General features: G+C 40.1%; 1 protein-coding gene across 5 annotated transcripts; it reads right to left on the reverse strand.

Moving 5' to 3' along the window:
- Nucleotides 1-27,168, reverse strand: PXK (PX domain containing serine/threonine kinase like). 5 transcript variants are annotated; one of them, XM_019473461.1, is made up of 18 exons: nucleotides 27,123-27,168; nucleotides 26,394-26,441; nucleotides 21,562-21,748; nucleotides 19,542-19,619; nucleotides 19,302-19,375; nucleotides 18,329-18,403; nucleotides 16,967-17,071; nucleotides 16,702-16,803; nucleotides 15,899-16,060; nucleotides 14,428-14,545; nucleotides 13,903-13,981; nucleotides 11,619-11,667; nucleotides 10,781-10,858; nucleotides 10,264-10,350; nucleotides 9,574-9,643; nucleotides 8,559-8,618; nucleotides 1,623-1,715; nucleotides 1-1,529 (listed from the first exon to the last, which is right to left on the reverse strand). In XM_019473461.1, exons 3-18 carry the CDS (start codon nucleotides 21,698-21,700, stop codon nucleotides 1,327-1,329), a joined length of 1,572 nt encoding a protein of 523 aa, XP_019329006.1. In that variant the 5' UTR covers nucleotides 21,701-21,748; nucleotides 26,394-26,441; nucleotides 27,123-27,168; the 3' UTR covers nucleotides 1-1,326. The 5 variants fall into 5 exon arrangements, with proteins under 5 accessions (XP_019329006.1, XP_019329005.1, XP_019329008.1 ...); XM_019473460.1 differs by having other exon boundaries at nucleotides 8,559-8,621; XM_019473463.1 differs by having other exon boundaries at nucleotides 1,395-1,579; nucleotides 1,674-1,715.
- Between the last annotated feature and the right edge of the window lie 492 nt (nucleotides 27,169-27,660).

Below are 27,660 nucleotides of genomic sequence, written 5' to 3' on the forward strand. Positions count from 1 at the left end.
TTTTTTTAACTCGTCACATGGGCTAACGGCATGCTCAAACTATAGTTCCTTACAGTGCAAAATAAGTTATTTTATTCAGACGCACCAAGCCTGGGTCTGAAGCAGCAGTTGTGTAGATTGTGTTTGAAGAGCTGGGACACAGACACGGCAGCCTTCGGACAGATCACTACACACCAGGGTTTAGCTAAGGGGCCACTCCCGACAGGCCAGGAGAGCTCTGCTAGGCTTTGTTGAGCAGCTTCTGGTACAGAGTGATGGCTGCCTTTGGGAGTCTGTGCAGTGTGGCTTGCTCTGTACCCCGGGTAGGGTGGCTTTCTAATGAACTGTTGGAGAGGAGATACTTACCTCTGTAAGTAGGCAGAAGAGCTCGGGTCCTATTTCAGTTAAGGGCCAGGAATACCTTTCAGGGTATTTCCTTTAGCAGAAGTGCTATTAGGTTCTTGGGAACTCTGACTTGCAGGTGAAATCCTAGCTGAATATACCCACCACCACGCTGCTGAAGGAATTCCATTAACATTTTAATAAAAATGACTGAATATCACAGGTTACATGAAACTTTGTACAGACGTTCTCTGCATAGTAACAAACACTGATGTACTTGAATTTAAAAAATGGATTATCTATAATCCTTTAAAGTGCAATTTGTTTAAGGTTTTAAATCAAAAAGGATCTTTCAATAAAGTTTAAGCTGTAGAATTAACTTGGAAGTAACTTTGCATTTAACTAAATCATGAAAACATCTCAGTGCCCTATTAACTCCCATTCCAACTGTTCCGTCATTTAAAAACACTTTCCCTTAGAGTTACAGGTAGGATGTCCATTTAAACAAGTTCAATGAGACAGCATTTTTACTCCACCAGCAAATATGGTGGGAATAAGATTTAATTCTCCAGTTCCCTCACCTGTGCAGTATTCTTTAAGGGTTGGGGGAGATTGGATTATCTGAAACAAAACTTGCTGATTCAATGCAGGAAAAATTAAGATGAGTTACAAGTGCATGAAAAGTGTTGAAAAACTGAGCAGACTAAAACTACATTCCTGTAATTTGAAAAAAGGGGTGGAATAGAGCTAGAAAAAATGCAGTAATTCACCATGATCATGGTCATTCCTATTTCCAGATTTTTATTCAGCTATATAGAAGTTGCCGTACCCCTGAAACTGCAGCCAGAGAACAGAGTTCTTGGAACGAAGTAAAGAATGGAATACTCATCACAGCATGGCAACGCAATTCAGACAGGGTGGTGCTGCTACTCAAGAAAAGCTGAAATAGGGGTAAACGGAGCTACAGCATGATTAGCCGCTCTGTGCTGGTGGATCGGTCGCCGGTCAGGAGGGTCTTGTTCCTAAACAGCACAGGAGGGGGAGAGGGAATTCAATCCTGGTGACCAGTGGCCTCAGCTGATCCTGGGAGCACTGTAGTCGCAGGTCTGTGTTTTCTTCAGAGCTCCTTTCTGAAAGTTTTGAATGGAGCTGAGTAAGGCTCCTCGGCTTGCACTGACATCGGGCTGCGGGCTTGGCTGTGTTGGCACCTCTGTACTCAGAGGAGGAGCTGCTGGTGGCAGGGGCAGCGGTGGCGGTGCTGCTTGCACTGACATCGGGCTGCGGGCTTGGCTGGTTGGCACCTCTGTACTCAGAGGAGGAGCTGCTGGTGGCAGGGGCGGCGGGGGGGGTGCTGGGGGGCAGCGGTGGCGGTGCTGGGGGTATCGACGATGCTCCTGTTGGGTTGAGGAGAGAAGATGTAGTTGGATTATGCCAAGGAGGTGCTGCCGCAAAGGACTGCGGCTGCTTAGCTGGACTTGGTCAGCCCTGCACTAGCCGCATCATTCCTTGAATGCCAGTGCAGTGTGAAGAACAGAACAGACAAAATGCCAAAGTGATCAAATCCCTCTATCTGCAGGTGAGTCGTGTCATCTGAGACACCTCTGAAATGAAGCCTGAAGTGCCTCAGTACTTGGGGATGCAAACATGACTCAAATGTGATCTTGCACTGAGGGAAACGGAGATCACTTAACAGGACTTCCCAGCTTCAGCTTCTCTTGTTTGTCCCCAGTGAAGCAGTTTGCTCTTTGGGTCATGAACAGTAACAAAGACTGGAAGCAAATCTTACTACCTGTTCTTATTTTCATGACTAACTTCACATTCTTACGAAGGACCACATCACTGTAGTATGTGATGACTGCTTGGTCAGATTATACTCCATTTTTACAGTACTAACTGCAGATAGAGCTTTCTGGAAGTGTTTTACACTTCCACAGTACTGTCAGACTTCCTCCAAACGTGTTGTAACAAATGCTTGTTTCACAGGCTGAATGAATCACAACAATCTGCCACTCACACCGCTTGCCTGCCTCTCGTGTTCCCACCAGTCACCTTTGCCCTCTGGCTGTTGCTTCCTACCCCAGTCACATCCATCTCACACTTCTCATCATGCCTCAGCCTCCATGTCCTGACTCCCTGGGAAGCCAGAGCCCACCACGGTGCATGCAGGCAGCTAGCTCAGCCGTGAGGGCCTGCGTGGAGGTGCTTCCTGGAAGCTCAGATCCAGGCAGGTGGCCGTATTTGCCCCAAGCAGCTCTCCCCAACACCCTGATCTTGTGCAACCCTGCTGCTGCACGCTGCATCATCATTTCTACACAAGTATAATCAAAGATCCAGGCAGCAGTAAGAGCAAAGGGCTTCAGAGGTGACCGCTTGCCGTTCCACAAGACATCCACGTGAAGGTGGCATTTGCAGCGCATCACCAGCTATATGGGGAATGACGGACTTTTCTTGTCTCATATATTCTGGAATGAGCATGGGGCATAATGATTAATATCTTAGAACTATTCAACAGTGAATTTTAACTTACGATTGTCTAGATCATAAGTTATTCCATAGTAAGACTAGAGAGACAGATGGCACCTATAGTATAACACTTGCTTTTGGTAGCTCTAACCTACAAAGAGGAATATACTGGTGAGTGGCAAGAACTATGATACAACGCAAAAAAACATGAGGTCAACCAAGAGGCTATGGTTACTGAAGTAGAACTGCTTGCTATGAAATAAGCAAATATCAAGCAGTTAAAGAACATTAGGCCACTCAGACTCAAGAGGTATTTGAGGAAGGATAAAGTTCAACTACAGAAAATAAAAAGCAAAGTTCTCTGTGCTCCACTTCTCTCTCAATTCCTCACTAACACTTGCTCTCAGACTAACAAGTAATAGTAAAAAAGGAACTACTGTAATTAAAAAAAGCAGTTACACTAGATGAAAGTCATAACTCAAAGCTCCCTCATTTTCTATTTGTACCAGTCTTTGAAGAGACATTTTTCCCATATGGGAGCAAGCTCAAAATGCAGAGTATTCACACAAAGCATTCAATTTTGCTAGTGTATGTTAATACATGCTGTGATTGTAGCATTTCCAACTCCAGGAGAAATTCTCATTGGCATGAAAACCACCTTCCATGACAACAAAACATGGAAGTACATACTGGGCTCATCTTCATTCTCCTCCCTTCCAGAGGAAATACTCAAGTCCTAGTAGAAATATCAGAGATCAACTGAAGCAATTTAACATGCCTGTTGCATGTGGATCAACTGCTCTCTTAAGCAATCAAAACGTTACATGATGTTAGCACAAACTGAAATAAATTGCATATTGATGCTTTGGGGCCATCTAACTTATCCAAATCTATTTTTTACGCTAGCCAAAGATGTAAGTCAATTTCTTATTAGAAATACTGGAAAACCATCCGGTAGGTTACAGTCCTTCTGTTTCTCATGTGTGTACAGACTGCCAGCCAAGCAAATCTTGACACTTTGCCAAAGGAAGAACAAGACCAAGAGCAGTTAAAGTAACCACTTCTGTGGTTAAAGGGGTCAGAGAACGCTGTAGGACTGGCGTACCAACGCTATCACCAAACTGATCAAATCAACTGCTGTAAAAGCCAAGACCAGCTAATCATAAATGAAATGGCTTGAAAGAGATCCAAGAACTGCAGAGAACAAAGACAAGATTTTTGGCTGGAACTGCAAGGTGAGGTTGAAGATGCTATGCAAGTAGTTGTACAAGATGCAATAGAGAACGACCATGAAAACGGTGGCCAGGACTCTGTCTGGAATACAAATACAATGGTAACATACGCAGTGAAAGAAGGTATACATTTGACAGGGAGAGGGGCAAAAAAGCCACAAAGTGCTTGGATCACTAAGTATTATTAGGTCAAGATTCCATGTGTTATCTTCAAATTTTGGTCTCATTATTTTACAACAGGGACAGAAAAGACAGGGAAGTAGGGGGAGAGGCCACCTTCCTTCCAGGAAATTTGTTAAAATTCCTCAGGACTAACTATTATTGAAATTGAGCTGCTGACAACATGATACAGTTAAACTCTTGGGAGACTGATGATTACAATGATACTCTTACACCTGAGCTCTGCCTTAAAACATAAATACACACAGTTTTTAGGATAGTATCTGACGAGCTATGAGCATTACATATTGCACCCATTAATTAGAGCATGGTTCTGAAAATCTTCAAATCAATTCATTTCAATTAGTCAATCAAAACCAAGCTGTCCTTCCCTTCTTGACATGAGTGGTGCAAAGGAAATCTTAGTTCACGCTGATGTACTCATATGCAGTTACATCTACAGATTAGATTGTTCTGTCCAACAGTGAAATATTTTCCTGTATTTACTAGAAAAAGCATTTGAGACAAGTGCTCAGTTATAACTAGACCTTTCCAAAACATATGTTGGAAGAAGTTGCCTGCAAACACACGTTCTACTCATTCATGCAGTTGTAAGAATAAAACACTCAAACAAGAACTTACCAAGGGTTTTTTACAGGGACATTTTTGTTAAGAGAGTGTGTTAAAAGGAATAGGAAGTAAATCAGATGCTGTAAACTTGATGCCTGAATTGAAACAAAAACTTAATTATGAATTTAAAGTGACAGTAATTGTGCAAACAGCATTAAAAACTTGGCTGAGAATGGGATGCAAACAAAGAAAATCATTTTAGTGATAGAGTTTTTAAAGATGCTGTATTTCATTAAAATAATCCGTAAGAATGTTCAGATCTTTTTCTTCTATTCCCTCCCAATACTAAGCAAGTTCAAGATTTGCATTCAACTTTCCCATACAGAAACAGAGCATCTTTAAAGAGATAAATCAGCATTAGCTTACTTTTCCGAAAATTCACGTTCAAAATGATGCATGCTCTATTGAAGACAGCAGAGAAAGAGAGAGGACACAAGTTAATCATCCGGTTCTCGTGTCAAAGTAAGAAAAACAGATACTGTTAGCTGAAAAGTTAGTACAGTAATCAATACATTCTTATTCACTGACAAATATGAGGATAGCAGATTGACTATTTCATATTACATATACAATACTTTGATTCTGAATAACGAACCACAATTTTCCATGCTATAAGCATTATTATACTTGATGAACAAATACAACACACATGCTTTCAGTTGCACATGCCATAATTCAAGCTTTACGGGATTAAAGTGCATTTAGAGAGATTTAGCAAGAAACCTGCAGGAAGATTAGCCATAGGAGATGAAATCCATTCAGTTCAAGGAACACTTCCTGTTGTGTTAACACCTGTATTTACACTTACGCTCCATGGATCAGAGACACTCAAGAACAGCACTTGCTAAAGCATTCAAATTGTCTTACAGAGAGGTGAAGAGCAGAAAAGATGCACCATATGGGTGTCTCTGAAACGTATGTCGTACTGAAGGATTCAGAACAACTGGCACAGAAAATGATAGCTAAAGTTAAGTACAACTCTCTCACTTTTATTCCCGCACGGAAGCAAAAACAGCGCCCTCAAAACTTCTCTCTATTGTAAGAGAGCTCGCTGGTATTTTATGGGCTTACTGGATTTAGAGAAGATGCAGTGAGGTTTTAAATAACCCATACCACAGTGTTCTGCATCCCTTCTGATCCTAGCCACAGCTCATAGCCGCAAAGAAAAATAACAGATTTTCAAGACAGCAAAGACTTGTGCAAGTGGAAAAAAAAGAATCAAACATTCAAGGGAGAATGTCAGAAACATTGGAAGTTACATTAGAATCACTTGCCACGATCAAAACAATGTATTTCGAAGATGATATTTAGCCAAGCGTCTGCAACAAAACCAGCCCAAAACATTTTAGTCAATGAGAAAAGCCCATGAGAGCCTACATTTCTAGTAGACACCTTTCCCCTCAAAGCAGGTCACGCATTCGATCCTACAGTTGCAGCTATCATTATGAAGACAGCTGAAACCAGCAATCATTTTCTTTCTTAGTATGTTTTGCATTGACTATACCAAGCACTCTACCGTAAGCTAAGTCTCATAAGGCCTCTGTTCAGAGACAAAGCACGTCTCAACGTGTGAGAAACCCCCTGAACAAGGTTACTTCCCCAGGGCATGTCAGCCTGGAGCCCATTCCCCTCTGGTCAGTGTCTCTGGCTCTGCACATATCCACATACTACATTGATTTGGTTGGTTACAGGCCAGGACAAGGGCAAGAGCTTTGGTTGGGTACACTTTTCCATGTCAGCCTTCATTTTGCCATGGCATCGTATCAGCAAGATGCTTTGACATGCCATGATTCTAACACAACCACGACCAAACCAGAAAGACAGACTAAAAGCCTCATTCCCTTTCCGACAGTCATCTCACCACACTGATACCCACAAGCATTTTTGGTTTAGAGGTAAATACCCTTAGTAAGTACAAGGAAACTGGAGGAGAGAGATACAAGCTATAGATCCATCAGTTGTCACAACAAAAGTCCTACCATGAGGTCAGTGAGTCTTTCACCAAGTCATTAATAGCATACTTGCTTAGAATAGCTAAAACTACAACATTGCTGGTGAAAAAATTCAAGCACACTAGCTTTCTCTTAGAGCTAATATCTGAAGTTTCTTCTATGAATTCTACTCACAAAAGCATTCCTGAAATGGTGACACTTGCCTTTATACCCGACCAAATGCATCAATGCCACCAGCACACTAAAGGACTTTCCAATTTCAATGCAGTAGGGCAACGTGCACTGTGTCAACCAGGGCTGATCACCACGAGTCATCATGAGCACATTGGCAGCAGGATGACTGACACACTGTGACAATGTGATTTGAGCAACAGCCAAGTTTTGAGCCCAAACTTGAGCCATTCTTAGCCATTTGAGCCACATCTACACATAAACCTGCCTCACATGCTCAGAACTTCAAAAAGCTTTCAATCACGTTCCAACACGTTAAAGTTAAAATGTAAGTAAAAGGTAGTTTTATTCCAGAAAAAAAAAAAATGTTTTCTAGCATCTGTCCATTTTGGAGGCATAAGGTTTTCTTTTGCATTTTCAGCTACTTCCTTTTTAAAGCGTACGTAACTTGAAATAAACCCTCCAGCTAAGAATCAGTACATCCAGAGAACAGCACTGTTATTGTGCAACACAGTAACAGTAATTATCTTGTTTAGACTAACTGGGAGAAGTTAGTTCATAAAATATACACTTCAACATACCCTCAAGTTGAAGGAGAAATGACCAATTTGAATTTCAGCATGGCTGATTTCAATTACATCACACAGACTGCAGTGTCCTTTGAAAGACCATCCACAGCAAACATGAATTTGACTGCATCGCTTCAGTGAACAAGTTGTGCTGTGTAGAAAGTTCCTGGGACTAGGAATCATATAGCATGTGTCATCATAACAAACGGCAATGCTATGGACTGCTTTCCTTCTAGAAATGTATTCTATTAACACCTTTTACTGTTGATGTTTGCCAGTGCTCCTCTTCTAGCCTTTCAGACTGAAGCACATCTGCTATTGCTCAATATTCAGATTTGCAATCAAACTTTCATGAGCATTTCTATTGCCCACTCAAGCAGATTCTTCACCACTTCCCACCACCTGTCCTAAACATTAGCAAAACTGTTTGCACAGCTACCCAGCAAATTGGAAGAGGGAACCAGCCAAAAATAATAAAGATACTATTTTTAACCCAAATCAGTTTCTGACTTGTTCCTACCAGTTCTACTGGTGTTATCAATGGGCTGTAGCAAAACAGGGGAGATTTAGGCAGCCTAAGCCACTGAATTTGTCACACCCAAAACTCCTGAAACTACATCACAGCAGTACAGGCGTAAAGACACGATACACAAAAACAAGGGATCAACAAACAGTACTTCAGAGTCAACAGATCATTAACATCAGAACAAATGCATACTGCATCATGAGGGCCAGAAAATGTCTGGAAAGTAGCAATGTCGGTAGGACTGGAGTAATAGAGACTTTCAAGAAAGCACTTATACCCTATGGTTAAATCATATGGTGTATATCTCAAGAAAGATTATTAAATGAAAAAGAACAGTATTAAAAGGTTCTCTATGGCCCTCAAAAAGAGAGCAAATGCCCACACTTGGGCTGACACAAGATAAATGTTATCTCTGTGTTCCATCCTTGAAAACCACCATCCCTTAACCATCCTTGGGAGTAACAGCCACAGTTGCGGGGGTGGGGGAATAAAAAACAAAGAAAAAGACAAACACTGTAATGACTCTTGAACTTACCTGCTGTAGAGGGCGGAGTAGGGGATGATGGAGACGTTAATGGGGAACTCGCCCCAGAGCCTGCTAAATAAAACAACAGTCTAGTAACTAAAGCTGTGATATTAAAATTCAATACAGTCAGACAAGACAGATTGTTGGAAACAGGCCAACTTTATTGACTGAAGATCCAATCCTGCTTCCACTGAAATCTTGGGAAAGATTCCCATTCATACGAACAGTGTCACTCAGACCCAATCTCAACAGAGAGACTTAACGGTACACACTATCAGAGGAGGTCCAAACACGTAAGAAGTGCACTCAACAGTATTCCTCAATGGGAAACACTTCTGTTGCTTAGGCTGTTGGATTTCAGCGTCCAAATTCTGTTCTCCTTAAGAGTTGTGCCACTGCATGGATGGTACACCATTTCTCCTTCTAAGAGATGATTTTCAGTCAGTTGCTGCACTCCACAAGTTACTCTGATACCTGACTATTCCACAATGGGCTGCCTTTGGACACATTTTAGCCAAGCAAGTCAACTCTGTTTTAAACTGATCAGTAGCACCAACCATTCCTTTTAACTAAATGAAGACCTATCAAAGGCTCTGTTGTTTTAGAATTTGGGACTGAAGCAGCAATTAAACAGATAATTTTCTCATTCATCTTAACACCTTACTTCAGAATACAGAGCTTCTCCCTGAAGGTTGCATTACAAAATGGCCCAAATAATGGATGTTATTATTATTCGACTCAAATGTCAAACAGAATGAAGAGACTGATTTTTTTTGGAGGAATGGGGCACAGAAGAGAGGACACGTTGCTTTATATTAGGCAGCTGAAAATCTAACACTGACAGTATTTTTCAGCCCTTGATATACCTATTATTAAATACTCAAAACAGTGGTAACAGACTCTGGTAGTCCAATATTAATGTGTAAACTGATGGTGACCCTGGATCTTTTAAGCCAGAAAATGACAGCAACAACAGAAACATTGACAGAGCTGTGTAGAAGCAAGCTCTTCTCTCTGTAGTTACCTGAGTTATTTGAGTTGCTGTATTTTGCTGAGTGTTCTTCCCCACTTTCATAGGCAGAGCGTTTTGACTTCTTTAAAAAAAGAGCAGAAGAAACAGAAGATGGGAATGAATAATCACTTTCCATGATAAGGATTGAACTGACACACAGATCTGAAACAGCCATCCACCGTATCACACAAGGTTTATCAATGCCCAACATCCCTCTCCCCACACACATGTGCTGCCATGATGACGACAGCAGCAAGGCTGTTCTGCGCTCAAATATCTCCAGGCAAGCAAGCAGGGCAACTCCAGTGCCCTCTGACCACAAGGGTAAGGCAGAAAAGTGACCCACGAAAAGGAAAAGAAACACAGACAGCGTGCAGCAGGAGCAGACCAAAAAAAAGGCTCCAGTACCCTCACCGGGCAGCAGGAAGCAGCACAGGCTGTCATCTGTGTATGAGGTGTTAACTAAGCCTGTTTTCATACAGCAACCTCAACGAGGTTAAACCAATATGCAAGTCAGCTACCATTGTAACTTCAGCTTCTTAGGAAGTGTATTGCCTAGCTCCAGAAGTGAAAACAATCAGGAAGTCTTACAGAAAAACACAGGACAGAATAGACCAGCGTACCTGTGGTTGTGCATGCTAAATGTTCAAAAAAAGATACCAGTCTTTTTCTGTGTGAGAAACCTATTTAAAGATTGCTTACTTTTCGTGCTAAGATCTTCCTTTTCTTTTTTTCTTCTTCAGAGCCATGATGAGATTGAGCTCTTGTCAGCCTTCTGTGCTGGTGAATCTTCAAAATGAAGGGAAAAAACAGAAAAAGACCATGTTAAGATCTTAAATGTTCTCAGACAAGGCATATGTTTGGGGTGCAAGAAAACACACTGTAGTCACTTTACATGTTTAGTTTTCTTTTTTCATTCTTAGTTTTTATCTTTACTGTTGTTGGTAGCCGATGAAGCCTCATACTGCAGTTAAAATGATCCTTTAACTTAGGAGCCACTACCTGTGAAGCTGCACCACTTAAAACAGTGAAATGCCATACAGTCAATAGCTGGTTCTACAACTCCTCATACTGCATTTTTGGGAAAGCAAATCTGTTGATGAAAGCCTTTATTACTCAAAATCACTTTGAGTGAGTAAAAGCTCACTTTCCCCATGTAAAAATGATAAGAGGAAATGGAATGGCTGTAGGAAATACAGTAAAGAAATGCAGACGTTACCAATTTCTGTTCTTCCATTAATCGTTTTTCTATGCATTCCTTGGAGGTTTTCAATGCCTCTTTTAGCTTAGTAGGAATCTAATACAGAATGGGGGGGAAAAAAAAAATCATAGCACAAAACGCGATAAAGGAAAACATAACTTCACTGCTCAAAACTCACCATTCATCTGATCATGTTGCCCACCTAAAGCCCCAACTTCTGACACTATTCCCTTAGTGAAGGAGAAAAGAAGACTCTAGAAGCATGTTTTCCACTCCAAACCTAGCTACAGATCTAACAGCACGGACAAAGAAACACTGAATAATGGAAGGGGTACTCTAATGGCAGGGACAGCTAACGGTTTTGATACTCCGGTCACATCCCCAAACTGCCATGAGGCTGACAACAGAAGCCCTCCAGGAGAAGTGCTCTGGGGCAGCTCCCCAATGGGAGCAGTTGTGCCTCCCCAAAAGTCCCAGCACTGCAGCTGGCAGCAATGTGCTGATGGTGTCACCCAGCAAAATCAGTTTCCACAGGTCTTAGCAATTCGTTTCCTCTCACTGCAAGGGACCCACATCACTTAGGAGCCTCCACCCAGACAGAGCGCCACCATCAGTCACACAAATTAGCTCCAGCACAGGAATTACACTTGAACACTTATGGGTCATGCTGTGCCCCCCTTCTAAGGGGTGATATAACGTTCTTGGGTACAATTCACCAAAGGAAGCCAAATACTGACAGCAATCACCGTAAAGCCAAGTAAAGCCAGCTCTCCTCTACCCTATTGGTCAAATAATGCACAGCTTACCCACAGCCTGGCACTTCCACAAACATCAGCAAATCAATGTTCAACTCTACCTTAAACTGTGGTTTCTCGGAGTTTGTTAGCAGGACGTCACTGAATAATCTGTGAGCGGACAAAAAAAAGGGAAAAAAGAAAAAAAAAGGAATATTAGTCCCAAGAAATAGGCAGAACCACAGCGAGAATACTACTGGTACTGTTCGCTTAATTCCCTCTTTCTCCTTTTCTTTCTCCGTCCTCATCCCTAGGCCACTGCTTGTTTTTTTTCCCACAGGTTTTTATGTACTGCTTTTCATTTTCCAAGCATTGCCATAGAATTAGCAGCATCCAACCCTCAGAATGTAGCCACTGCTGATGGCAGAGTTAGCAAGACTGTGTGAAGTATTTTGAAAGCTGATAGAACAGGTACAATTATCAAAGGCAGAGAAGGGTTTCCCCAGAACAAGAACGCCTTTTCCTTAAAAGTATATGGATTCTTTAATGACAAAAGATTACCAGGGATTTACTTTAAATTTCACCTAAACAAAATCATTGCTGTTTTTAAGAAAACTCTCTTAGCATAACTGTTGTTTTAGCATTAATAAGAACCATGTGAAAGATCAATGAGTGAACTTAACATTTGAAAATATCTGCATTCTTGTCTGCACTCTGGCAAAGGCAACTAAAGCAAATATTCTAAGATTTTTGCTCTCCCCTCTATGGTATCACCAGCAACAGCATAAATGATTAATCCTTTTCCATCCAAAACAAAGACACTAGAGGGCAATGGTAGTCCGAAAATAAACTGGTTGGTCCATTTCAAGATACTCTGTTCTGGAGAACATACTAGAAAACTGTCCCAGAAAGAGATCTCAAGCCTGGCTCCAAGATAAAATTTCAGACACTTTTTGTGGCTGTTCACTATGGAAAATTATCACAGGCCTATACTAGAGAAAACAAATTCAAGTCTAGAATCAAGCTTGTAAGAATAGTATTCCATGAAAAATTCAGATATAAATCAAATTTTAAAAGACTTTAAAAAAACCCATGAATGTTCACTCTTGTTTACAGGGCGTTTTTCTGACCCTTTCTGATTACATGTCCTTGCAAAATTAAGCAAACTCATGGTTTATACGGTAATAATAAATAATAAAGCTTAATAAATATTTAAATTACATTAATTGCATTGCACATCTACATAGAACAGCTGTGAAAAGTATTGGTATGAAGCGAATGTAGTATAATATCCTACCTATCAGATACAGCTGGGCATGGATTGTTTGTTCAACGTCTTTTAACACCTGTACATTCCTGTATTCACAGTTTTCTTATAGTATTTCTCCCCTGCTTACACTCTTCTCTCTACCTCCCACCTCCTTTAAGAGCAGAGGAAGGGAGGAGTAGAAGGGATTGAAGGCTGAGACAAGTCTGCAGTGTCTCTTCCCAACCAGGAAATATGAATCTTGGAGCATGCTTGAAATGTTCTGCAGTCTGTATACTGTGAGATCAGACCCAGATTTAGGTATTGGCAATCAGTCCTTTATAAGCTTGTGACTCTGGCACCTCGTATTAAGAAAAAGTAAAAGAACCCCCCACCAGGAACTGTGTTCCACACTCAGCATGCTGGTGACATGTCACAGCACAGTGACAGCAGACAATTTCCCTGGTAATATTGTCTCCTAATTGGAGGAAGGGCGGCACTGCAGACAGGTATGATCTCGAGCTCAGTCATGCACTGACATTACTCCCTTTCTGCATCCTAGTCTTGCCCCATACCTGCCCCTACCACTTCATTGCATCACTGTGAGGACAGCCTGTAGGGAAATTTATTCTGTGTATGCTTCAGAAAATCCCTAAGCCAGCCCTGCAAGAAACCAGCCAGAACTTCTACACATTTCATACCCAGACCCAGTCTAAATGTCACTGCAGAGCAAAGCAAGAGATCTGTTTTGCTAGTCATAAGTAAACTGGTAGCAAAATCTACTGAAGTAGGTCTGAAAGGGACATGCAAAAAGACTCCTTATTCTAAATGCTTTAAAACAATCTGTACACGATCTTAATCGTGCTTGCACTACTTTAATAGCTGGATCAATTTAAACCATAGCACCATGCTAAATAAAATGCATTCATAACAGCTCCAACACACCAAGAGACAAAGAAATGTTAAATGAGCATCTATCATATTCTCAAGGGATGGGTTCTGTAAAGCCTATCAATTTTAAAGCTTCATTTGGGATACACTATACATCCCTCAGAATGAGGAGCAAATCTTTCTAAAAAGGAAGAGGAGCAAAAAGGTTCTTCCTCCTAATATAATTAAAAACATTGCTGTGAGTATAAAACAAGTAAAACAAGACTTACGGCATCTGTAAGAGCCGTGAAACAGTTGGCATGCCATTCTTCATAGCTTCACAGGTCAGAATGGATTCCAACACAGATACTACCAAAGAAAGAATAAGAATGAACACATTTTTGCACGGCAGGATAGCAAGTGATTTAGAATGAACGTCTGGCACTGCTGTGTGATGTTCCCCTAAGAATTGCATCAACTAAGCGGTGATGAAGCTCTGTGGCATGTGTTTTTTATTATAATGTTACTATTACACATACAAACTTTTCAAGAATGTTAGACATGAGGCGAGACAATCCAGACATCTAATTACATATTACACACTGCTTTATCACTCAGTTAAAAAAAAAAAAAGGTTTTATTTATATGCTAGATATATTTCAGGAAGAACACATTTTCTATTTTTACAAATTACTAACTCTTTCTGATCACAGGCTGCAAAGATCTTAGGCTGCTATTTCACAGCACTTCAGCTTAGATAAAAGGCAAGAGTACCCAGGAAGCTGAGACTGGCATTTTCTCGATTGTATACTAACCAACAAACACTGATGGTGCAGGAGGGAAGCTGTCTACTGGAATTGTATCTGGGGGTCTTCCGTATGTCATTTCATACAGTAAGTGTCCAAAGCAATGTACATCAATACCTTCTAAAGTCTGTGGAGGAACAAAAAAATAAAAACACAACTTGCTAGAACTAATCAGTTTTTCACAACTGGTTTGAAAACATGCAATAACCCATTAAAGAAAGAGTGGTCTTGCATTTGAAGATAGAAAAGAGGAACCACTAAGACAGTTCCTAACAACAACCATTTCCCTGCATAACTTTAGCTCAAATGAAATCTTCACACCTCAAGCTAAAGAAGCTACTGCTGTCTTTCTGTACGTGATGATACAAATGGGATAGCAGTATAGTCATGTTGTGTAAAAAAGCGTAAAGTAGTAAACTCTTTTCATACACAGCAGTTTAGAGAGCCATACGTTGATACGAATCACAACCAAGCACATTTTCCTAGCTAAGTGAAACAGCAAAGAATGAGATTCATAATATGACCAGCTGTCACTTTACAGGGAGGTAGATAAAAAGAGAGCAAAAATGCATACCAAACAAACCTAGGAGAGTCTCTTTCACTCCTCCTTAAGTTTGTACAAGCTGTACATACATGCTAAGCTCCCAGACAGCATATTTCCGAGATTTTTGAATCATGTTTAAACAGAAATGGCTCCTCTTACTGGAAGAGGCTTAGAGCTTTGATGGCACTAACAGATTTGGACTAACCATGAACTTTTGATCGTTTCTTTGACAACACAGTAGAACTTGTTTAGCAAGGTCAGTAAGCAGCTGTCTTCATGATGCTGTACGGAATTTATTACAACGAGCACTTAAAGGCAGGGCAGGATGCTGGCTAAAAGACTGTATTGCTGCAACAGGGCAAATTTGTTTTCATATTTTTGTAGGAAGATAACATTTTGCTTTGCAAGCCTGCAGTTAAGAGACAACCTTCAAACAAATAAAAAACAGCTTTTAATAGCTGGATGTCTGCAAGCATCTAATCAATTTTCACAGTATCCACCAAAGACAAGGCTGATTACTACTCCCAGCTAAGACCAAGTAATAAGCTGCACTCATTGTACAGACATAGAAGTGAAAACGTGTGGGAGACAACATGCACATTCCTATGAAATACAAGACCAGGGTGGAAAGAGATTTTAAAACAACTGCAGTTTACCTCTATTTGTGCCAGCACTGCTGTCACGAAAACACTCACGTGCGCTCCCCTTCTACCTGCTTACCTTTGGCCTCAGCCTCACTCCAGTGTGCTGCAACAAAACTTCTGTGCAGCCAGACAGTGATTTGGAGGAAGCAGGAAAGGGATTCGATGGAGAAAAGCTCAGATTAAAGAAAGGGGGTTGAGAGAGGTTTTTTTCATTCTAGTCAGTTCTCCACAAACAGAAGTTGAGGATAAAGGGATGCCTAAGAGTCAGCTGAATTAATTGTCTGAATCTTACATTAATTTTGCGAAACTGTGAAAAGTATGATCGATAAAATGATGGAAGTCCCAACAAGGAATTTTCTAGATCCAGTAACTTGCAGGTGTCCCCATCCAACATCACATTGGCAGAGTGAAGATGGCCGTAAGGAAATCCTTTCTCATGCAAGAATTTTAATACCTGAAAATAATCCAAGACAGGAGCACTGTCACGAGATGCTCTGATGATCTCAAGATCTTAAATGCTCCAGTACTAAAGCAGATACATAATACATGAGGCCCCTACTTGGAATTGCTTGCTCAACTTGATCTTCTATCTACATCATCTTTGGCTGACTATTCATTTCCATTTCACTGGTAACATTTGTCACAAAACAAACATTTGATGCTGATCCTCAAAGCAGGCTTATAGACACCTCCCAGAGAGATCCAGAAACTACAATTCACAATTCTACTAGGTATTATAGTTTGAATAAAAATTTAAAAACCACATTAATGACAATGAATTTATGGCACATGTTCTGCCGGCTATGAACTACTTCTGTCCCTTTTCCTGCAAGGAAAAAACTACATTATTGCCTCTCTCCCACTTCAGCTCCACACGTACCAACTGCCTTTTGGGGTTTTTTTTGGTCAGAAATGGCCTCACACATACATCTCTAAATTCAACTCCCAGCAGCTAATCTCAGTTTACATGTAGCTTTGAAGTCTGCTGCCGAAATAAAGCTTGTGTGCTCAAATTGTCTACTTTTTCTAGTTAAACCAGTTGGCCTCAAAAAAAAAATCATAAAGGCTGGTAAATAAAGCAAAAAGAAAAAATACCTCTAATATTTGCCTTCCATATGTTTTTATTTGCTGAAGTTCAAGACCTTGAATTTTTTTAGGATTACAATACTTCTTCAGGAACGGGTCTTTTGGCTTTGCCTTTAAAAGAAACACACATATCAAGTATCACGCCCAGAAAAGCCAGTAATTGTCTTAAGTTTGATTAGCAATAGATGGTAAACAGTTTTATAAAAGACACACTACAGTCATTCCAGCAAACATTCTACCATTTGAGTTGGGGGTGGCAGGAGGGAGACATTACCTTATAAATAAGGTCCTTTAGTGTCCCTTTTTCACTGAATGGTCTAATAACCAGCACTGAAGATTCATTGGCAGTGGCAAAAGTGATTTTGTAAATATAGGGATGCTACCAAAAGAAGAAACTGTAGGTAAGTTTTAGAGGATAGATTCTGTAGTGCATTTTTGCTCAATTCACAAGTAAGAAAAGATCTGCCTGAATTGTGTATTTAAAGTAATAAATTGGATTCTGTCAGTGACATTTGCTCAAGCTATTCAGTCTTAAACTGGACTAAATGCAAAGAAAACTTCACAAGGACATTGTTCAATTTCCACATAAATAGTAACAAAAAAAATCCACCATCTTTTTTTAACAAAACAGACTGGCAGTTAAGTCAAATGAAAAATACAGCCCCATTAATACTTATACATGAGCAGCTTTACTGCAGGTTTAAATCACGCTAAGCTAATAAATTCATTCATGGTTTTATACAACTATGGCACATAAGGAAACTTGGCATTAATAGCTGTCATAACAGTTTTATGTCTTCAGAAATTATTGTAACGACTTCCTGCAACTTTGTGAAACCAAATGACACAACACAGTTGGAAATAAATTACACATGCAACACATACTTTAATTGAAATTGCAAGTTAGGAAAAGACCCCTTGTTCATGTCCTATTTTAATACATCAGTTTCAGTCTGGTTTGGGGGTTGAAAAGCCTAGTTTTCAGCCTCTTGTGTTGTGTGCATCTGCGGAGTTCCAAAACCACACAGAGGTTTACCAGTTTAAATACCATCCTTTTCAGCCAGTCTCTCACATGCTTAACATCCTTAAAGAGAAACTCCTTTTGGAGTCAAATGCCAGTTTTTCAGACAGAGATGCCTATTGGATTTATAATGTGGCATTGCACAGGAGCTTAAATTGTACAGCCTCCGTTGTACCTCTACCAAGATATTCTTGTCTTAAGTTCAAAGAACTGAAAAAATAACGACACTTGTTGCACCACTTTATCCACTGCTGCCTGAGAATATCCCCAGCACACGGGTTAGCAATTACACCTAGACAGCACTATCCTAACAGCCTAAGTGTTGAGGAGCTGAAATAAAAGCTCGTGATCTCACACTACTGCGCAAGAAGAAAAAACTAAAATTAACCACCACTCTGAATCTCCTGTCATAATCCTGCAGGATTATTATTTGTGCTGAGAACATGTTACCTCACATTGTGTGGGAAATGCAATTAAAAGGTTCACACCTCTTTAAATGAAAGCAACTCTAAAATTACAAACTATGGCTCCTAGGCTACATGTGCTTTTGCAAGATCCATCCTTGACAAGTACTTTTGTGCTGGCACAATTTAAAAGTCTTCAAGTAATACTCACGGAACAGGAAGAAAGAAGTTTCACAGCATACTGTAAGTCTTTGTCAGACAAGTATTTATCAGGGCCAAGATCAGCCTGGAAATAAATAGAAAAAGAATGGCATCATAATAGATGTTGCATTCCATAAAGAAAAGGTGATCTATATTCTGCTCTCACAAATTAAGACAGCTGCTTGAAGGTGTATTTTGAAGAGCAAGCAAGGAAATTACACGTACAGAATGAAACTTGAAGAGGCTGAATAAGGCCATGGTTTCATAATACAAAGTGTCTGACAGTAAGTAAGTATTATTGCCTCCTTCCTCCCCTGTATCTGACGTGCATTACTACCACTGAATGAACTCTGCCAACCCCAAACTTGGGGACTGTGTGCATTGTGAACTGATAAGGCTTAAACCCCCACCTTCTTCCTCTCCAGCAGAAAAAAACTTCCCCCCTACTGCAGGCTTTAGTGATATCCGCTCTCCAGTGAAGTCTCACAAACAGCTATGCTGATATAATTAAGAGGGCAGCACATTTCAGTACAGGAACACAAGCGTTTAGTAACAACAAACTATTTGGTGACTATACACGTCTACCTCAAAGGAGCAATTCATGCCTCTCTCACCTATTACTTTGTCAGTAAAACTAAAAATCCAAGTAAGGAAACCCACCACTTTAAAAAGGATCACCTTGTTATTTTCAGTGAGCAAATTCATACTATGGTCATCAACAGCTACATCATTACAACTAAAGAAAGAGGTGCAGGAATGGGAACGAATGACCACTCACGGACACTTGCAAACTGGATTTGCCACCAGAGGAAAAGAAACATAAGAAGCTCCCACACCACACATCCACCTAAGGGCTTTCAAGGCTCTTTCAAAGCCTGAGCTCTTAAGTCTGCCTCTCTGTCACTCATGCATGGTAGCCAATATAAATGAAATAAGCCAGGTTCCTTAAGAAAGACTTGAGCATGAGATGAAAGTATATATACCCAGCTTAACATTAGCCGTTCCTTTGGTTGATTCTTAATCTTCATTAAGAAATATTTCTTACGTATTCGCCAACCTACAAAAGAAGAGTCATCAACAGCTTTAATTAAAACACTACTAAATCACATGGCTTACAGGCAGGACAAGGTCTGTAAGCAAAGACAGTATTGTAATCTTAGGACAACTCGTATAGTTGGAAAAAAAAAATCAGACAAGTCTTCATGCATACATGCTCTTCTTACCTATATCTTTTAATGGTTCTACCACTTCCCACTTTGGCTCTGATCGGAAGAACATTGAAACATGCTGTAAGGCAATTTCTGGAAAGAAAAAAAAATTTTTTTAAGAGACTATTTAAGATGATTATCCACATGTTAGGTAAGGTTCAATGCCAGAAGGAAGCCTGCAGGAATTCAGACTGAAAGTCAGCAAAATCATTTTAAAAGGAAATCAGATAAAACCACAGTTAAAGGGCATTTGCATTTTTAACCTGAGAACTCAAATCCAGAGAAAACAGAGAAAGCACTGCCTTCAAAAAACTTAGCTTACTGAGTTTGCATTCTTATCTGTGTTAGATCTGCATTTCCAAGTCCAAATCCAATGCTCACAGCCAAGATTTCCCACACTACATTAGATCACAAAATGTTTCTACCATGCCTGTAAAAGTGCTTTTACATCTCTTTAATGTGCATCTACATTGCCATTACTACATGTAAACTAATCAGTTCTGTTTCACTGTGTGTTAGTCTGTCCTTTTCTGTGCAGGCAAAGGTATTTTTCTAGCTATCATGATCTAACACACATTTTTTTGGGGGGCACTGAGGAGGTCACCCTTCTGGTTATGGAATTCTCCCACAGCTGGGAACACAACTGGTTTATTCATGAAGCAATCTGAGGGGAAATCTCAGTGAGAAGTGGTGACAGCAGGGGGAGAAAGAGAATCATGCCAACAAGGAGTTTTCTCTAACATGGCTTATCTTGGCATAGAAACACAGCAAAAAGGTAAGGATGCACTGATCTTTCTGCACTGTATCTTCTCTCTCCAAAAACAGGCTAGGAAAAAGAGAGAGAACAGAACAGCTCACTGCTCCAGTATTTATGAGATCACAAACTGATGATGTCTCCGAAGACCATAGGCAATTATTTGATTGCTACTAACTTCCCAGCAACTTGCTGAGAAAACAATCTTGATGAAAGCACCCAAAATTAACACAGAAGTCACAGTGTCTCCTTGAGGATTTAAATTGCCTCCTCAGCATTAGCCAGACAAACTGCATCCTTGAAGAGTTACTAATAATTTACAAGTCCTCCACAGCTTATCATAAACATCCAGGAAATGTTCTTTGCACTTTGAAGCTGAAGACACAAGAATGTTACATAAAGGGAGAGCAAAATGACAAGCGAGAAGGAAGCAGTAAGTTCCTGCTTCAGTAGGCTCTGCTTTTATGAAAACAAGCTTTGCATTTTGCAAGGAGTCAGTCTGCCCATGAACTAAATCTGCGGAGTGGGTTTCATCACTAAGAGGAAGGGTTTTTTCAGTCTATAAGACAAATATTTAACAATTTCCAATGGCTGAAGCCAAAGTCAGACAAATTCAAAGAAGCAGCATTTAATAATGAAGATAACTGATCACTGGGATGTCATTTTAAGGGATGCAGTGATTTTCCAGTATTTGGGGGGAGAGGGTGTGTGATTTATTCAAGCCTTGAAAAAGTACTCAACCTAGCTCAAACAATTAGTTCCAGGAAGTCTCACAACCCAAAGTGATAGTGGGAGCTAGACATGATGACCACAATTGTTCCTGTTGATTTGAAAAACCTCAGAACGATGACGAATGCAAGATTCGGTGTTCAGAAGACCGTCTGTTTTAACAGAGCACAGAGCTGACAAACTTAACTCCACCTTACACTCTGGTAGACAAATAATTTCCAAACACCAGCCCTCCCCATTTATCACAAACCATGAAAAAGTAGATGTCACTCTCACCAACCCCCCTCCCCCAAGTTCTGCTTATATAGATCTTGACCCTCATCACTCCTCTGTAAAATAATTCAAATATTTAGATTTGACAATCGCAGCATGATTCATGCACAGAGCTGGAGAAACATTATCATAAATGAGCATGTGCACAGTATGATAATTTTGAAGGTTGTTCTCCCCTCTGCCCCCCATGCTTTGGTGTAAATCCTTGCCAGCATTAATGGAAGATAAACACACATGCTAAAGTGAAACTGTAATGCAGTTTTGCAATTCCTCACTTACCAGTGTAGTTTACAGAATAGCTGTTTGGGTCCAAGAATTTTTTTACCAGTTCACAGTTAGACAGTATGTGATGGGTAGTAATTACATCGAGATAGGCCTGGAGTCCCTTCTGTCTTTCAGCTATGAATTCACGCTCCATATTTCCAATCAATTTTTTTGGAGGAAGAGGTAGACTTAAAGTTGAGATCTTAAAAAGAGAGGAAAAATTACTAACCTTGCTCTCAAAATGCCTCAGGGATATAAAATAGCAACCCAGAAAGTAAAAGACTCTCAGCAGCAAGCTAACTACTGGATAACTTTTTGTACTGTGTATATACAAGCTTTTATGTTTTTTCTAAGTACTGTTATCAGGGTGAGCTAGTCAGATGACAGCTCACATCCCACTGTGATGGGATTAGTAAGTGGAACGACACTGAAAATGCGAGGAGAGAAATTTTTGCTAGCGAGTCATGCATTTAAGATCATTACACAAAACTTTCAGATACTACATGGCTACAATTTTCAGCCAAATCCTTTCTATGACATACCTCTGCCACAGCACAAAAACAATTCACACCTTACCATTTTCTCCGGATAAGATTTATGCTTTCTTATTTCATGAAGTACAGATTAGTAACTTTAAATTACCTATAAAGGCAGTAGAGGCAAAGGAAAGTCCTTACTGTCAGTATTTTAAATCTGTAATTTCAAATATGGTGGAACTTTTCCATTTTCTCTTCTGAATTTGTTGCTGTACAGTTTTTAAACAGCTATACATCTTTCAACCCAGAAATAGCTGCAATCTACCAGTGGATGTGCAGTAGTTGTTTTATGTTGACATAAGTGATCCAAAACTTCAGATAAATACTTCGAAATAGGACAATGAAAAAATGTACAGAATTCAAAGCCTTACGTAAGTCAGATCAAAGAGATCATCTTTAGAAAACAAAACTAGGTTGCACACAGTGTTTACATTTAATTACGTCATGTGAATTGCCAGAATAATTTTTTCATGTTGTTAACACATTGTTGTCCTGCAGATGAAAGCACCTGCCTTGGGTATGCTGAATCTCCATGGGAGTTTTCTTTAAGAAATGTGTACTGCAGAAATCAATTACACCAGATGCAGTAACCTCATTTCTAAAGCAAAAATATATCCAGGAATAAAACCAAAAGCAACAATATACCACTTAAAACTAATTTGGTGAATTACTGGCTGTAACACCAGAGGCATACAAACTTTTCATTTGGCAGACCACTCTTACTTCAATTCAAAAACAAGTTTCTAAACAAAAACTAAATCCATTTCTGGTATTACTCACTTGAAAAGCATGTCAAATCATAATCACCTTTACCTTCTTGACCTGACAGCTAGCTACCATCAGAGAGAAAAGGACTGTAGTTCAGATGTTTTCAAACCACTATTATTTGTTTTAAAAATTATTTCAACCAACCACACATCTGCTCTTTTTCAGCAGAAAGTAACATTCACCCCCAAGTTTTTGTAGCTATCTGCCAAAACACACAGCACAGTGAGAACTTCTTCTGTCTACCACAGAAGAACACCTCACTGAGGTCCTGACCTTGCCAAGACCTCGCGTGCTTTCAAACGCGAGCAGTACTTCTCAGTGGCCCCAGCTCAGCACTGGAGCCAGGATGGGCTTCGCCACAGAACAACCTGGGAATTAACATTCTTATCTTCAAACCACAGCCCGCTCAAGAATGTCTGTTCAAAAGCTGCAACAAAATGCTTCACAAAAGCCAGATATCTTGCTGCAAATACTGTACCAGTAGTTCACTTAACAAAACAGAAGAGCAGCCAATGATCTCCACACATCTCTGTCAAATAAGCGAAGAGGAAGAAATACAGTATGGTCTGGAAGGAGCTTTTCAATCCAGTACACAGCTGAGAGTTCAGAGAATCTGGCTTGAAACTTTCTGATGCAGATCAGTCACAGGTATACACCTCTCATTTCCACGGTGTTTGGTAGGACTGCACCCCCTAGCCTAGGCAGTTTGGAAATTCTCAGTCCTTACTATTATTGCATAGGTAGCACCAGATTAATAGCAGAAAAGTTGCATTCCAACTCAACTGCAGCTGTGTGTTCAAACACAACCACCCAAACCTACAGAAAGGTCAAGTATGCCACAAGAACTGGAAGAACTTGGGGCTTTACACCCAAAAGAAGCTCCAGCAGTTTTTCCAGCAACATTTTAGTTTTGAAGGAAGGAGATTGGGTTTTGGTATTTTCTTATTGCTCATTGCTTTATACTGTTGTTTGGGGGATTGTTTTGTTTTGCTTGGAGTTGTGTTTGTTTGTTTGTTTACTCTAATTTCAATATACACAAAATGAGAGTTTAACGAGTTTAAAAACAAGTCATGGGACCTGAATATTGTGATGAAATACTGTTGCTTAGAGTTCTGGATGGAAAGAACTGAGGAGTGTTGCAATGTCTTAATGGATCAGAAAACTTCAGTCCAGCATCACAAAGAGCAATTTATAAAAAACTCCAAAACTGTGGGAGAAGAAAGCAATTTTAACATGCTTCTCACCAGCTACTGCCTGCTGTCTCAAGCCCTGGCATACAGAACTAGGCTGGAGGAGCAGTGGTGTTTGTCAAAAGCAGAGTTGTGCATCTTTGATAAAGGCTTAAAACTCTCTTCCTGCCCTGCTGCTGGGCACATAATGAACAACTACACCCCTTAGGGCGGCTCTCTGTACTAGCCAGAAAAGGCTATCTTCAAGCAGAGAGACATCTTTGCCTTTCCAGACTGTGGAAAGCAGAAACAGTTTGAACATCAAGGGGTGAGCTGTAGTTTTCATTGAAGGAGACCACGTGCTAATGAACACGGCCTGTTAATTTAGCTGCCCTCTGCATACCCTCCTATCCAAGTTAGAGGTATGTCTTGATGATTCTGTTTGATCTTTTCTAGCCATCCAAGCAGCTGACATTTTTGTCCCAGATCTTCATATCTTACAGCTGCAAAATCTCTCTCTCGTTTCAAATTCCTCCTTGTCCCACTCTGCAAGTTGCTGTCAAATAATTTCCTGAACGCTCCACTTCTATCATTCACCTCTGTCTCGGATACAAAGGCCTCTTCTTTCTGAACTACATCATACATAACCTGTTTACCTTCACTTTCTAGACTTTCCACCTAGGCCTAACCTTTCAGTACCTGCCATTTCTAAATTTTAAGACTTAAAGGTCCACTGCCTTTTCTACTAAAGCTGCCTCATTTGACAGTTAAATGAGAAGGCAACAAAGCTTTTACATGCCTTAACACATTCTATTCCCCAGGGTTAAGAGGAGCTTGTTACAGATGGCTGCAAAAGTGAACTCTTCCTTCTTTTTAAAACTTTCTCAAAATTCTCTCTCTGTGATCGCTATCAAAACTTGACCATGGTTAAGACTACAATGACCACTATGTACTGTGATGGACTAGTATCATCTCATTTCCTTGTGTTCCCATGGGTGCTTATCTAATCTTAAATCTTGGATTTCTTTGGAGGCAGGAGACGTCTTTGTATTGCATTTATTCAGCACATCGTAACAAGAGGTTTCTAGGCCATGATAAAAGTTCCTACGTGCTGCTGCACATTCAATAAAATAATTACACAACGCAACCATGTGGCATCTATTGAATTATGACTAATTTGCTCCCCACCCACCTTCCAGCATAGGAATCAGTTAAGAGCAGACTATCAGAGTGCACAATTCAACATCCTTACATGTTTTTGCTCACTGAGGTTCATCAAGCAGATCGCAGATTTGATGAGTGGCAGGGGGAGAGAAAGGAAGTGGAAGCAGTACTATAGAATCATAGAATAGTTTGGGTTGGAAGGGACCTCCAAAGGTCATCTAGTCCAACCCCCCTGCCGTGGGCAGGGACATCTTCAACTAGACCAAGTTGCTCAGAGCCCCGTCCAACCTGACCTGGAATGTTTCCAGGGATGGGGCATCCACCACCTCTCTGGGCAACCTGTGCCAGTGTTTCACCACCCTCAGCGTAAAAAATTTCTTCCTTATGTCTAGTCTAAATCTACCCCCCTTTAGTTGAAAGCCATTCCCCCTTGTCCTGTCGCAACAAGCCCTGCTAAAAAGTTTGCCGCCAAAGCTTTTGCGCTTTAAGCTCTTGAATTCACACAACATTTAACGGGAAAAAAATTTCAAAGTCACAAAAATCTATCCTCAAATCGCAGCAGCATTCACTTTTTACCTTGCTTGCATAGTACTATGGAAATCTCGAGTAACAAGTTTCACTCCTGTAGATGCTAGTCACTGCTGCTTCCCCCCTTTTCCCAAACACACTCATATACCCTGCTTTTTCCCACACAAACTAAAAGGAAATAGTTGTCCTAAAAAGCAAAAGAAAACACACAGGAAGTCCAGTGTTTAACTAGGGAACACTTTCCAGTGACACAGAAAACCATCACATGATAAGCAGCATCTGGTAGTGCTTTTAGACGAATATAAATAATGAGACACATAGCACTTCAGTGCTGAATTTATAAGGTTGGCATGTGCCTTGGCTTTCTTCGAATTAAAGGAGGAACAAATAATAACACATAAAACCGGAACAAGTCACAGTGCTGAAGGGAAAGATTCAGTATCTGCCAATTTCCTCCATTTCTATGTAAACTGGTCCTCTTGATGCTAAAATTAAAATTTTACAAGAGAAAAACATAAGTGAAAAAAGTATACTTTCAAGTTAAAGTTGAAGTCACAGTTTCTCTTTACAGCTATGTGAATTTGTATTTTTTCTTCACTGTAATATATAAAATATCACAAGCCATTTTAAATATATCCGTCTAAATGACATTTTATATTTATATATCAAGGGTGAAAGTTACCTGCAAGCTATTATTAAGCAAGTCAAAGTCGCTGTATCGCCTCACAATCTGCAAAACATAAAGACAAAGTTCAGGAAACATATTACTTCTCCCATTAGTATTTTACTCTTCAAAATCCTATCAGAGAAAAGTAATTCCCATTTAAAATCATCACCTTCTTTTAACCATTTTTGTACAAATGCGTAACTGCTGGATTTATGTCATGTTGCCAGAGAGCAAAGAAGAGTTTTTAATCACATCTCGACCAGAACGAAAATGCATTTCTAAACATTATCTTAAAACAGCTTAAAAAAAAAATATTTGTGAGCAAAGTTGTCTGCACACAAAGCATTTTTGCCATATTTGATGCAACAACTTTTCATAGTCATCTTCATTACTACTTCCAGGTTTCATTGGTCATTTACCAGCAAGGCTGTGATTTTAGCACTAAGGAAGGCAAACTGGCATTTGAGATTTAAAAATGATGGTCGTACCAACATGCAGTAGTAACACATGACAGGCGTTTTTCCTGGAATATTCACAACAGCAGCAGACAACATGCCTTCTGTAGCTGGCAGCAATACTGTTTTTCTCTTACTTTTTGACCAAAAGTATTCAGGCACTTCATGTTCTCAATTCCAAACCAACATTTCCCTCTCCAGCTCAAATTTAAAAAGCTAGGAAGAGACAATTTTCAAATTCTTCCTAAAAAGGTATCCTGGTTACATGAACCACAGTTTAATAAATTACCTGCCAACTGTTTTCTGCTGAAACTCCTCTCTGAACACGGATTATGTATTCCTAATAAAAGGAAAAAGTTATTAAAAATGAGAACTCACGAGCTGAAGAAAGTTATTAGGTACTTCTCCAAACCTGACCACTATCCAATTAGGAAACATTCAGAAACAGAAAATTCAGATCCAGTTTTTAAGTGCCTAGGTGAAGGTCTGAGCTGGGTTTGCTCAAACCCATCACTAGCAGCTGTCTCTGCTTCACGGAGTAGAAGACAAAGAGAGGTCCAAGAGCTTGCAGACCTGTGAAGCACTTCAACAGTTTCATTTAGTTAAGGAAAAAGATAGTAAGAGCATACTCACCACACATCTCTACTGACAACAGCTGAAGAAACCTCTCCTCACCTCACCTCCAATATCTAACAAGTAGCCCTCAGGAATTACTGCTGCCATCATAACAGAATAAAATGCCAGTAAATACCTATAGCTGCCCAACCTCTAATTATTTTTGTACAAGAAAGGTTACCACAAAAGCTTTGGGGTGTGCTCGAGTAACT

Source organism: Aptenodytes forsteri, unplaced genomic scaffold (assembly GCF_000699145.1).
Source record: "Aptenodytes forsteri isolate BGI_AS27 unplaced genomic scaffold, ASM69914v1 Scaffold53, whole genome shotgun sequence".
Lineage (NCBI taxonomy): Eukaryota > Metazoa > Chordata > Aves > Sphenisciformes > Spheniscidae > Aptenodytes > Aptenodytes forsteri.

Bases quoted from the DNA above. Each gene is read 5' to 3' on its own strand.
- PXK (XM_019473460.1), bottom strand. From the start codon at position 21,700: ATGGAGCGTGAATTCATAGCTGAAAGACAGAAGGGACTCCAGGCCTAT. The intron at 14,546-15,898 runs GTAAGATTCAGA...GTTCCTCCACAG, and splicing joins CACAGTTTCGCAAAATTAAT to ACTTTAGAAGGTATTGATGT. The intron at 8,622-9,573 runs GTAACTACAGAG...TGTTTTATTTAG, and splicing joins CAGCAACTCAAATAACTCAG to CAGGCTCTGGGGCGAGTTCC.